This window comes from Lissotriton vulgaris, chromosome 1_1 (assembly GCF_964263255.1).
Source record: "Lissotriton vulgaris chromosome 1_1, aLisVul1.2, whole genome shotgun sequence".
NCBI lineage: Eukaryota > Metazoa > Chordata > Amphibia > Caudata > Salamandridae > Lissotriton > Lissotriton vulgaris.
Window position 1 is genome coordinate 1,706,558,146 of NC_141685.1, and position 14,288 is coordinate 1,706,572,433.

The 14,288-nt window shown below is 44.5% G+C and overlaps 1 protein-coding gene across 1 annotated transcript in view; it reads left to right on the forward strand.

Annotated features, from left to right (window-relative positions):
• ITIH2 (inter-alpha-trypsin inhibitor heavy chain 2) overlaps nt 1-14,288 on the forward strand; it is a 271,633-nt gene that overhangs the window by 217,396 nt on the left and 39,949 nt on the right. Inside the window, exon 17 of the mRNA XM_086918960.1 lies at nt 7,618-7,731. Within this exon, the coding sequence (XP_086775086.1) occupies nt 7,618-7,731 (114 nt within the window). The remainder of the gene's footprint in view (nt 1-7,617; nt 7,732-14,288) is intronic.

The following is a 14,288-nucleotide window of genomic DNA, read 5'->3' on the forward strand; positions in this document are numbered from 1 at the left end:
AATCTGAAGAATGATCTTTAAAAACAACATAAGCATTTAAGAATGACAACTGAAACAAATGAACAGCAAATTTCGAGCAGCATTGTAAGGCTGGCTCCAACTTTTGTACTACTTTAGTTACATCTCCCGTGTGCTGGTAGTCTAGAATGCATACAGGTTTGTGCACTCCTGCTACTTTACTCCAAACAGTCACAGGTGAAGTGCTTACATCATGAAAAGTTGCGAGCATGTGGGCATCTCTTCTGGCTGAAAATTTCAAAGCAGGTAGATCCTTACTACATAAGCATTGCTCTGCATCCTTTCAAGTTTCTTAAATACAATCTCCTTAGTGTAACCATTACGGTTAAAGTAGATTGTGCCACATGCCACCTTGCTAACTTTGAACGAATTCTTTAAATTATTGCACACCTGTGTCGAAATTGCCCATATATAAATGGTAACCTTTAGGAAAAGTGCTCTGCCAAGTTTCCACACAAGTGGAAAGTCAGCCAAGGGCATCAATGGAAGAATCCCTTCTTGTGTACATACTGTACCCATACAATTATGCCACATATTTAGTGGCACATAACCAGTCACACAGAATATACAGCTTAATACCCTAATGTGCTCTCTTGCTGGGTATGTACTTTTCGAAAACCAAAAGGCCCTGGAAAATGGGCAGAGACTCGTCCACAGCTATATTTTGACCCGGAACATAGATCTTTGAGAAACGATCAACTAAATGATCAAGGTCAGGCTAAATCTTGAAGAGACGGTCAGGGTGATCTTGAGGCAAGGTTGTAGCATTGTCCACATAATGCAGCATCTGCTGCAGAAGCAAATACCGTTCTCAATTAATGATTTCTGGAAAAATAGCAGTTGCCATCAACAGAATAGTAGAACTAATAGAAAGGCAATGAAGGCTTCCTTTTAGCAATCCCATCAAAAAAGTTAAAACCATAAATAGTTAATCTCACTGAGAAATATGATAGTCCAATGCTTGGTTCTAGAGTATGTTTTAAGTGTAGCACTTTGGTCCCACAAAAAAATGTTTTACATGCAAACTGGTCTGCTCAAAAATACTTCCTCAATAAACAATTCTAAACAAATGATAAGCAAAGCGTTCTCTGTGTTAACTCTACACCTTAGAACATAACTAACGGCAGGCCTAACAGATTGCAACATATTAGGGGCAACACGAGGTTCAACACTTCCAATGGGAAGCTTTCCATTCCCTGGCTGCAATCCAGCATGCTTATGCTGGAGACCAAATCAGAACCAAAAGATGCTGATCTGCTCCTAAACGTTGCAGAAAACAAAATAAAAACTTGGTACTACCAGATTGGAGCAACCCTTACCACAGAGGAAGATTCCCTCCCTACACAGAAATGTATTCTGTGGCTTCTCAATGTTTGGCATTCAACCTACCTGGTTTCGCTGGGTGCTTGAACATTGGACATATTTTACTATCTGGAAATTCTGGCAGGTAAAATCGCTTGAAGCTTCAACAGCAACTGCAACCATGCCTCTGTACCCATTCTTGCCCAACCTATTCTTCAGACAGGGCATGCTCCCTAATGCCATGGCACACTGCCCTTCCATAACCTACCAACATCCCCTCCTTAATCCCCACCCCATAACGACGCCCCTGCTGCCATTTACCCCTGCTCGATGTGGAAGGTAATGCTGAAGAGCATACTTTGAAGACTTCATAGTGGCAGTTAAGCCAGGAAAGAGTACTGTTAGAAATGGGGATCTATGGTTGGCTAAGGCTTGTGCCAAAGCCAGGCAGAGACCACCACTCTAGTCAGGGTAAGGGAGTTACACGCCAAAGATAACCCCTGCTCACCCCCTTGGTAGCTTGGTATGAACAGCTAGGCTTATCTTGGTGGCGATGTGTAAAGCATTTGCACAACACACACAGTAACAACATACTAGGCACACCACAAAAGGAACTCCACACAAGGTTATATAAAAATAGCATTTGTATTATAATAAAAACACATCAGATAGTAATCACACAATATACACTGTACCAACTGGCACGGGCAATATTTACAAGGGATTATTTACACGTGACAGGGCCACGTGGGCCACTGTCAGAATTAGCACTTAGTAAAGAATAGTAAAAGTAAGAATATATATAAACTCAGAACACAGCCAGCAATCACTGGCAGACACTATACTCAGCGTCAACCTGTAATATAAACCATAACAGGTACAGTATCACATAAGGCGAGAACTTTATTCTGGGCCAATCTCATAATTCTAAATCTAATAGACCACAACTCCTAAACATAACTTGCAGCAGGAAAGAAACTTAGTAACATAACCTGCAGTAGGGAATAAATCAAACCTAGACCACAGTAGAGAAATAAAACAATAGGTAAAACCTAATAAGTGTTAAAGCACATCTATGCATAAATCAAGGTGCATAAAACATACTATGAACATGGCACCTCCTAGCACCTATACTAAAGGGCCTTCCGCCCTACAAAACCTAATAGTCCCGTGGGCCAACTGGCCATCTCTAAGGAGCTCAAATGCCCTCTGTCCAAAGTCAGGGCTGCTGCCTAAGCAGCGACTGTCACGGGGGGCGCACTTGGCGCAAGCCTAAACGTGGCAGCTGCTCACTACTTTCTGGGCAGCTGGGAATCTTCAATGAAGGGCCTAAACGTTAAAGATGGTACTAAGGGCTGCGCAGCTGTGCAGGCAGAGATGAGGGCAAAGGAATATGTCTCACTCCTGGATTCAAAGTACATATCCCCCTAAAAGAAAGGTCCTAAACTGTGCAGCTGCCCACTACTTGCTGGGCAGCTGTGAAGTTAAAACTGTGGCATGGGCTCTCACTGGCCCTCAGAATAACAATGCGCCAAACGTTGGAGCCACGCGGGGCTATGAGGTAAATTCTGCACATGTGGGAGCCATCTGGCTCTGAAAACAAATATGCTCTCTGTGGGAGCCTCATAGGCTTTGGAAAATGAATAATGATGCACCTGTTGGAGCCCGCTAGGCTCTAAAAGTCAAATATGCCCAAACAGGGGTATCACTGACCCCTGAGGACCCCACTGGGCCCTTTAAGTAAATATGTCCCAAGTAGTGGGCACGAGGGGGGGCACCGACTACGTACCCCGACACCACACCCCCTAAACAATAAACAATGAAGTATGGGCCCCTCTGGGCCCGAGTAAGCAATTGGGCCAGGCGTCGGAGCACCCGGGAGGGTGCCTCAACTTCACTACTCCCAGCTGGATTTACTCACCGGCTCTTCCAGACTCCACACGGAGGCAGGGAAGACTCCTGGCTCGGCGGCACGCGGGGCTCTCCCTGGTCATGGGAGCCTCGCACATCAGCTTCACCCGGTCCCCCATCTCGGGACCGGGACTCAGTGCGGAGCCCACGAGGCTCGGCGCGGCGTCTCTCCAGGATGCCGGGGCGTGCGCGGCACATCCCGGGCAAGGATGCCTGACTTCCTGGGGGCCGCAGCGGTGATTCTCTCGGCGATATGAGGGGTAGACTCCCTCGAGAGGACAACAATAAAGTTAGGAGCGGGGTGGGCACCCGCTTTGGCTCCCATAAACGGGGTGGGCACCCGTATTAATTTTAAATTGAAGCAGGGTGGGCACCGGCGAACAAAAGAAATTAAATAAGCGGGGAAGGGCATCCGAAATGAGCACGAGGAGGGGGGTTCCCCAGGCAGGGGGAATCCCTCGCACACTCTGTAGCCCAGCACTGCAGGGTAAAAATAGAGCGCTCCCAGAGGGGAAAACCAAGCGCTCACCAGGCCAGCATTCCCAAAGTAAAATACAGCGCTCCCATGCTGCAAAAGGTCCTGGGAGCTGGGAAAAAGGTAAAGCCAAAAGGGTTCCAGGGCAAGGCAGAAGGGCCCTAGAATTAAGTCCTCCAGGCATCCAGGGGCTGGGCAGAACCCAGGGAGGCAAGCCTTCCCTGAGCTCCAGCAGCAGCATGCCCCTGGCAGATTCCAGTCAAAAGAACAAGAACATTTACTTGGGGTGACAGCCCCTCTTTTATACACAGAAATCCTTTGTTGTAGCAGTGTAGGCAAGGGGAGAACCAGATGCAACTGGTTCTGGAGCACTTTGTCTTGCTCAGCCCCTCTCCCTATTCACAAGACAGATCAGGGACATCAGACGCACCACCTCTCTGCCATCAACATGTAGATCTCCCCATTCACCACCGGGCAGACCGACCCTGACTCCTGGAGTCAGGCACACCAGCCAGCTCCAGCCAATCACCAGCCAGACAGCCAATTCACATTCACTGCACAGAAATGCCAACTTCTAAAAGTGGCACTTCTACACTAGACACAATAAATCTGTGCACATTTATTATCCCGAGTTCGCACATACGAAACTCGACCTTGCATTCCCCACATATCAGGAATTACCACGGGCACACATATCCCCCATGCATTCCTATGGGAGGGCAGGCCACTCTCAGCACACACTCCGAGTACCCACGCTCTTTACACTGGGCCACAGTGCTAAAGTGCGCAGAGGCCTAAAATCACTACTACTATAGCAGAGACTAAAGGCAAAAAGCTTAGGGGTGAACCTGCCAAAAAGTCCCAAGTCCAACAAGTCCCCATAAAAAGTAGAAGTAGAATTAGAAATAAGAAAGACTCACAGGACTGTAAACTGAGATGAGTGCATCAATACTGAGATTAAATAGCCTGTTCTGTTGTGCACCATTGTGCATGTTCTGTCCAATATAATCGCCAATTATAGCCTTCATCTGTAGGATCCAAACACTAATTCAAAGGGGCAATTGAGAAGTCCCCATTAGTGTTGGATACCCTCAGTTCTTGATATAACATACTGTGCAGTAACAGTGATCTTTTGATACAAGCAGAGACAGCCATATTTCACTCTATTAGATCCTGTAGTGTAAGATAATTGGCCTCAACCAATGCTTTCTCGGATTGATGTAGCAAGGGTATGAGAGAGGAAGCGTGTCCTTATTGGAGTGCAGAACTCTGTGGCAATTTGCCATCTGATACAATTAAAAGACTTTGGGGCTCATTACGATGTCGAGTGGAAACTTTCCGCCTGACTCAGAATCGGGACCGACAGACTCATGGTCGGCAGGTCCGCCCACCCAATTACGATGCGACTGAACAATTTTCGGTCGGATTCCCATTGTATCCTTTGGGAGTTTGTGTTATGCCCGACAACCGGCCATAACACAGGCTCCAATGGGGAAATGTGGTGTGTGTGTAAAACCCTGCACCCTGCTGGTGCCTGCCACACAGTGCAGGGTTTTCTCGGCCACCAAACGGAGGTCGCAAGATAAAAGGGGCCCTGCTAGGGGCCCCCAAAGTCATTTTCTGACAGCCTTTTCGTATCGGACAGTCCTGCACGGAAAGGCTGTTGGAAATCGACATCGTTATCCCTAGGTCGGAAACGCTGTCCATAGGGGTGTGCGATTTGGCTCCGACCGACACAAATTCTCCGAGAACCTGTCGGAACCGATTTGAAAAGACCATGCAGTTTACCTTTGGACCTCGAACATCGTAAACGGTCGGCTGGAATGTAAACCGACGTAGTCAGTCAGAAGGGCTCCGACGCAGTCGAGGAAAATCCGCCTGTCAGGAGGAGACTTTCCACCCAACATCGTAATCGCCCCCTTCACATATACTTTGGTACAAGAGATTTGCAAATGGCATAAAGGTCATCACAATATATTTTCTATCAATGTTTAGACTTCATCAAAGGCATAGTAAACACTACTGGCTTCAGACAATACAGCAGTAAGACAAATCTCAATTGATATTTGCAAAATTAAAGCTAACCATCAAAGTCTTAAGAGTTATTCACTCAACATCTGTTCCTGTAACAACTGCAGAAATTAATCTGAAGCCACTCGAAATATAGATTGTTTAGAACCACCTTAAACCGATATTGTGTAACACTGCGAAGCATTGAAGCATGGGATTGTCCAGTCTTATCAAAGCATGTGGCCGAGCCATCCCCATTTTGAAAGGTTTGAAGTTACTGTGTTCCTAATCTTCCTAATCTTTATATAAACCTTGTACCCTAGCACTCTGATGCTCAGCCCCTTCTCTATGCATTTCAGTTAAGATTTAGCAGAGGAAGAGCCGTAATTGGCAAGAACAGTTGCCCTTCCCCTACCACATTTGAAGGTGGATAAACGACTAGCAGAGGCTCAGCTATCTCTGCCATTGGAAACCCTTGACCAGGCAACCTAAAAAGTATTCCATAACCCCTACACTCGGGAAGAAAACTTCCTGCGCCTCAGGGACATTGTTTTTTTGTTTCTCAAAAACAAATCCTCATTTTCGGTATTTGTTTCTAAGAAATACAAATAATGCAGATTGAGCCATCAGTACTTGGCAGCCAACTTGAAGTTCACTGTTGTCTAAATTGCCCCTTGTATTCAAAGAGCAAACTTCTCCCAGATCCATCTTTCTTGAATTACAGTCGCATAAGAGGAACAGAAACATGAATCCTGGATGTATGACATTACCACGCATGCCTTTACAACGCGGTTTTTACATCGCAATCCATTACAACGCATAGCGCTTTGGGGTGCTGGATAGTGAGAAGTTTAAATACTATTCCAACACCAGTCCCCGTGGACACTAGGGAAGGTGTTGGATAGTAAATTAAACTTATTCCCTATCCTAGAGCGCCCCCCAGCGCAATTCGTTGTAATGGTTTGCGTTGTAAATACCGCCTTGTAAAGGCACTGCGTGGTAAAAGTTTTGTTGTAAAGGTTGTTTACCATGAATCCTTGGCCTGTTTTCAGTGTGGTTTGTGAGCCTTTTTATGAACCTACTTTACAATAACTAAGACACTTATGACTTTATTTAGAGTTTGGTGGACTGAGTACCTCTCCACAGACATTTCAGAGAACACTGTCCACCAAACTGACAGTCCCTATTTAGTCAGGCGCACCGTCACGTTTGTGTGTGCGGTGCCACCACCAGCTCTGCTGGCAGAAACCTTACACCAACAGCTCAATGGACTTGGGGCTGTTGATGTAAGTGCCTCAGACAGGTCCATCTTTGGGAGTTTGTTTTTGTAAAACAAAAGGTTTTTGAGCGGCTGTATGAAACATGGCACCAGCAAGAAGAATCGATGCCACTGTGGTGGCAACTACTTTGATGGCACAGAGATATGTGCCAGGCCAGCGGAGATCTCTAAACATAGAAGGAGTTAATCTGCCAGGGCAGAGAAGGTAACTTCCTCTGCCACTGTAGTGGGCTACCGGCTGTCTGCCAAACATTATATGAGATCCTTAGGTCATTCACACGTACACGAAACCACATTTTATGGTTTATTAGGATAACATATTTTTGTGTATTTTTTAGTTTGTGATTTGTGTAAATAGTGCTAGAATTGCTCCTGCTTAGCAATGTTGTGTGCTGTGATTTATAACAAGCTATAAACTAGAGGGAAAACAGTGGTAAATATTCTCGCAAATCCAGAATACGTAGTAGTCATCCGACTCTTTTTTTTCTTATCATAATGTGAGGCAAGTAACTAATGCCTGGCTAGTCAAAATGTTCCCTCTTACGCTGAATAAATTCAACAGTAGTGTACCATTACCATATACATTTAATAACAGATTCGACACACTATATTTGTTTTTCAGTTGATGGTGATCCGCACTTCATCGTCCATTTACCTAAAAGCCAGATGGATGTATGCTTTAATATTGACTCACAACCTGGTAAAATCTTTAACATGATCTCCGACCCTGATACAGGTAAGTTCATCGAAAGGGCAAAAATGCTACCATTACTTCATGTCATTTGGAAGAAGGAAGAGGTATTAGTGTGTATTTTGTGACTCGGTTCATAGATAGTTTGCAGCCTTCTCCAAACAGTAGCATTTCTCATGAAAATTACACTTGATGATTTATTTTATTTTTTTACAAATCTACATTTTAAATTTTGTGTGTTAATACTATTTTCGTCTATAGCTTTAAAGGCAAGAAAATTCCTCAGTAATGAAACAGCAGGGCAGACACGGAGCTAGAGCTGGATTGCAGGCATGGCCACCAGTCAAAGCAAAGAGGCAGCAATATTTCTGTTGTGCTAATGGCATATGGCTGACATCTCATTCCACATTTTGCACCCCACAAAAGTCGTCAATGCTCCAAGAACCTTTTTGAACCTATATTACAGTCGAAGGTGATAATGAAGGAGAGTTGCAAGACTAAGGGGCATATTTACAAGGACGGCGTTAAAATCATCTCCACTTTAGCGGCAGAAAACAGCTGCTAAAGCGGCGATAATGGGCTTGATAATAGGCTTTTGAGAATTACAGAGAATTCCAATAGAAGCCCATGTTCTGGTGTAAACTTGGGCTTCTATTGGAATTCTCTGGAATTCTCAAGAGCCTATTATCAAGCCCATTATCGCCGCTAAAGCGCCGATAAGTTTAACTCCGTCCTTGTAAATATGCCCCCTAAAGTTTAGTTATAACTACCTCCAGTATTTCCTTTGTCAAAGAGAATGATGTTCTACTTTTCGAACCTGGATCTTCAAATCTAAACATGTATTTATTTATCGGTCATTAATATTTAAATATATGGAAAAGGACCCTTTCAGTTTTTCCTGTAATTCACATACAAAATTGTTCAAAGGAGGAGTCAAACAACAACAGGAAAGGTATTTTGTTGATATGAACATCAAAGCTAACTATAAATGACACCCCAGATTACCTAACATTTTGCTTTGGGGTTGCAATACTTTTTTGATGCAGCCTGAGGCAAAATGTATTTCTGACTTTCCTAAGCCACACAAAGCCCATCTTGATGGATTAGTTTATTTTTTTCTAAAGTAAGGTCAAGCAGTGCTTAGCTGTGCCTTGTGTTACCTTGGGTCGGTGAGTTGTTCCATTGGTGTTGTAGCGTCCTCCCATGCCCAATAGCATGCAAATGACTACACCACACAAGGCGCTCTGTACTGCACATCTTTATTCTTCAGTGTGCAACCCTTAACCAACTCGCAAATGCATCACCAACTTTATTTAAACATACCGAGACACACTCCAACGTTTACGTCACTCCTATGGAGTGCTTCATGGACCAGACAGGTCCCGTTATACAATTACATACAAGACACTACAGGTTTCCCTGAGCATCCAACCATGGATTTTGTCACAAACCAAGATTTATTAAAGTCTTTAAACCTGGATTTGCTCCAAAATGGTGCACCTACCTGAGGCTGGTGTAACATATCTCTTGCATGTGTGCTGCATTCTGAGATTCTATGAATAGTCTTGGGGAATATTTTTTTCTACTGGGAGTTATTCCTTCCTTAACAGAAGCTACTCTAACCACAACGTAGCCACCCTTGCGTCATGGAGCAAGGGTGCTTGCATTTGGATTAGAATTCCAAAAGTGTGCCAGCCCAAGAAAAGATCAGAAGTGCATGGTGAGAGAGCGCAATTTGAATAAAACGCATATCCGAGTTATATTTACAAGCATATCGTATAACGTAGGAATGAAATGTATATCGTAACATGAAGTTAACACTTATAGCATAAAGTTAACCGATGTTATCAAGGTAATATAGGAAATGTAACTGTATTTACTCTTGAACATGTATTAGATTTAGAAGGCCCGTATACGTAGTGGGCTAATGTAGAAATGTGTAGAAATGCTTACGAAATGTAGAACGTGCAAAGTAGAATTCATGTATGTGTGTAACTTCAAATGGAGAAACGGCGTGAAATGTAACATGGAGAAATGTGCAGAGAACATACACGGCGATGTAACCAATGGGAATATAAAGTTATACTCTATGTAATTTATATTCTATGTAGAATGTATTCAATTATACGTAAGGGATTTACTAAATGTGATTATATATAAATGTGTGTTAAAGGTTATACTGTGTAGAAAGCTTCTTGTAAGAATGTTAGAAGGGTTTAGGTCATGTGTGATTTTAACCTAACTGACCGAGAGTTCGCAGGAGGGTAGTCCGCTGTATGTAATTTAGTGGGCTCACAGGAGTCGTGAATAGCCTTGCTGTGAACGTGAGAGCCAAGGAGTCTAGTTCTTTCTAGATTTAAGGTGACAATGCCGGACGAAGTTTATGGCTTAAACGTGATAAGAGACGCTTGGAATTTGAGCCTTGTTTAGAAATGACCGTTCACAGGACCAACTAAGGTTATGAATACAGCCGTAAAGAACTAAAGGTATGTTGAGGTAATAGACTTTGCTCCGAAAGTGTCAAAGTTAATGTCAAATGAAGTCACCAGCAAGAAGACGAAGATGGCGTCTAAGGAGAAGGGTCAACTTAACGAACAACCCAAAGAGATGAAGCCATGGAAAGAGCAAAGAATGAGATCATGGGGAAAGTCCGTGGTGGGCGTCGAAGGGGCGTTCCACCCACACTGTGATTGTGTATTTTAGGGACAGCACCCCGGGGATAAGATAGCTAATTGCTCAGAGCGAGAACAGAGAGAAGGGCGAAGCGTAGATGACTTGAGCAGATGCGCTGAGAGAGATCAGAGCGCAAGAGAGCAGTAGGCCGAGGACCCTTAGTGAGCGGATGGGTAGGCAGTAAGGGTACTGCTTCTTAAACCTAAGTTACCTTTAGAGGCTAAGAGAGTTTGAACTTCTTTGGGAGTCAAACTGCTGACACCTTTTTTAGGTTAGGAACTTGCGAAGTAGGGATGTCACGTAGTATAGAGTAGGGACAGATTTAACTTGATTAATTTTCTCTTTCTGTAGATGACGCGACAGGACCACAGTGTATCTATGCTTTAATCTGGAGATCTGGAATTGATTTTAATTGTATTCTTTTGTATACTTATTGAAACTCATCCTGAGAGGATTGTATATGCAACTTAATTCTGATTTTATATAAAACTTTTAAACTTCATCAGTTGTCAGTGGTCCTTCAGAGTTGTGTCAGTTTATGGGGTTAATTTAACCTATACGGGGTTTGTCTTTTACTCAATGACAGATAAAAACCGATCCAAAATTGACGAATGAGATAAGTTATTAAATTGATCATAAATTGATATTAAAATCTCATTCCCCGCAGTTGGTAGCAGAGGATGGTTTTCTTCTTGAGGAAGACAACCTAGGTCAGGTCTAGATTACCCCAAGGTCCCTAGTCATCGACGACCAGAAGAAGAATCCCTGCCGAAGAAGGTGCTGACGGTGTGTCGAGAGAAAAGCAGCAGAGTCGGTCGAGAGTGAGTATAAGGGTCATGCGTTGTAAGATTGCGGTATTTTATGTTGTACTTGTGTTGTAATGTCAAGCGGAGTTGAATGCCTGTAGTGTGATTGAGGGAAGGTTGTGAGCGCGCGCAACCGGATGAAATCTTAAGTTCAAGGAGAGCTTAAGTGGTTCGGGTGTATCGAACACCCAGAGTAGTTGTTCACCATTGAAAGGGGGTCATGAGGTACCATTGATCGCCCGACAGACCGATGATAGGGGGAGCGTAAGAGTGAGTGTATGAGTAACGGACGCTGGTCGTACGTTTAATGTGTGTAAGTAACCTATCAGTTGAGGCGATCGTCTGACCGTGAGGGAAGGCGTTTTGTCAGTTGAGGTGACAATTACAGTTAGACTGTGGCCGTACAGTCAGAGAAAAGTGATCGCTTGGACGGAAGTAGTCATTTTTCAGCGTATGAATGAAAACGCATGCAAGATAGTGAGACGAGTTGAGACAGAAGGAGAATTGCTGCAGAGGGAACGAGTGACGTCAGCATAGAGCCGCGCTGAGACTGGTTAGTTTGTCATATGTCAGCGTAGAGCCGCGCTGAGATTGGTCGGTCAGCGTAGAGTCGCGCTGAGATAGGCTGATTAGCGAGAGCTGCGTAGGGATTGGTTGGTGGTTGTCATCGGGACGTAAACAAGGAAGAGTAAAAGGAAAATTGTAGATTACCGAAAATGAAGTGTTTTAAGAGTTTAAGAGCACTCTTTAGGAGGAATAGAAGAAACTTATATGCCGGAGAAGAAGCTCCACCAGAAGGCACACCAGCTTATCATATGGCAGTAAATGTAGGCTTACACTCGATACTATGGATCTCCGAGTGGAATAAGCTAACTGAAGGGAATAAGGAACTGACGTTTCCAAGATTCGGAACGTTTAAGCTAGACGTGTTGAACGAACTGAAAGTGGTAATGCTTGCAACAAGACCTCTACCGAGGCCAACACAGTTCGAAGCCCTTAGTGCATGGTTTAGAGCAGCACACGAAAAAAGCGTAAAGAGGCGCCAAGAAAGAGTAAGACGATCTGTAAAGGCAGTGCAGGATGCTAAATGGGACGATGAAGCCAAAAAGTGGAGGGTACAAAAGATAGAAGCAGACAAACTATACCCAATGCTAGAAGTTACGGGAGAAAAGAAACCTCTAGAGGAAGATGAGGAAAGCGAGACGGAGGAGGATCTGATAGAGAGGCTATTAACGGATAGACCACCTCCGTACAGCGGAGAAGCTGCAAGTCCTGTATTACAACAAGGGGACGGAGCTAGATGGGGGGAATATAAATCGCTCCCAGTATCAGAGTGGGATGCCAAGAAAAGTGAGGAAGTACCTCAATCTAGTTCCGAACAGAGAGTAGTAGGAAGATTCGTGGTCCAGAAGGTGCCAGAAACGCAGTATGCAAGGTCGTATCAAATGCCAGATGCTCTGCAAGTACCTGTTACCATAGGGCCTATAGTGTCAATCTATAACCCGGAGGGAGTCCAGCAGGAGGAACAGGCACAAGGGGACAGGGAAAGGGCAGAGATGGAGAATAGGAATAGGACAATGAATCCTCAGAGGCAGATACTAGCACCAAGGAGTCGGAGTACCCCATTAGATTCGGCAACAGGTCCCTGGGTAGAACAGGGGGGTCAAAGAGGGCCAATGGACTTAAGGGGACCAAAACCGAAATCCCATAAGGAATTAAGGGAGTACCTGAAAGAATGGGATACTGCCGAAGAAATGCGGAATAAAAGTTTAGAAACAGGAGCAGAGTGGAGAGACCAGGATAACAAGATCCTCTCTCATTGTGGAGCTGGCGAAAGCAGCCCGGAGTGGGAGAGAGGGAGCCAGGAAAGCAGGGGAGATACTTGCCATATTACCAGCGGCAGTAGGGAAATGTGTAACGACAGAAGTACAGGGTGTGGGGAGGTGCCTCGTGTCACCTTTAGTGAGGGAGAACGAAGGACGCAGGAGTATCGAAATAGTTTCAGATGCACTCACCATGCCCCAGAAGAAAACGTGCGACATTGGAATCACGGAGACATAAAGAGCCGCGAAGGGTCTCGCCATGCATTCGGTGAACGCGAACGAAGTCATGAGAATATAGGGAGTCGCGAAACGTCTCGCCATGCATCCGGTGATCACGAACGAGATCGCGGGAACATGGAGGGCCATGAAGGATCTTATCGGTTGCTGAGTGACACCAGACAGCAAACGAGTTACAGTGGTTTTGAACAGAACGGTGGATCCTATATTGTATCTGGAGACACCGAGCCAGAAAGACGGAATGTAGTGATGGGGAATGGAGCAATGTTCCACCACACCCCAAGGGAAGATGGAAAGGCTTGGGATCTAGAGAGGTGGGAACAAAGAGATGGAAGAAAAACTCCTCATAACTCACCTGTGCTTAGGCGTAGGGCGCATAGTGGAGGTGAGAGGGATGTAAGAGAACAACCTAGGACTGACGTACTGAGAGCTGAAATAAAAGCAAGACGGATTGATGTAATGAGTTTAAAATCAGACTTGGATGAGATAATTGGTGGCACAGTGGCAATAGAAAGGTTAGAGCTGTACGAACCAGATGAAATATTGTTTTTGTCTACAGATGTTACTCGAAAGGCAAGGGCAGCTCATGAGAAATTATCCGAATTAGCAGAAAAGTATATGATAGACATGTCACGAACTAAAGCTTTACAGCCCAATCATAGGCTAAATTGCACAGACCGAGATCTGGATGAGCGTAGAACGATTGGACTAAGAGTACACATAAGGGAACTGATCATGTGTATTAGAATATGGAGAGATCTGGATAGATGGGAGGAAAAATGGTCTAAGAGGGGATCTGTCAGAAGAAGTACAATTGTGAAGTCCCAGGATACAGACCTAATGCGAATGGAAGCTTTCCCTTTGCGAGAAATCGCGAACGGAAACTACGTTCATGTACCTTGGAGTAGGGGGGATTTAGCGGCATTCACTAATTCTTTCCCGAAGCTTAGAGAGAACCCTGTAGAGTGGTACAAGCAGGTAGAGAGGTTCGTGAAAATCTCTAAGGTGTTGTGGATCGATTTGAACACATTGTTCGATATTGTAGTACCCGGAGATTTGTGGA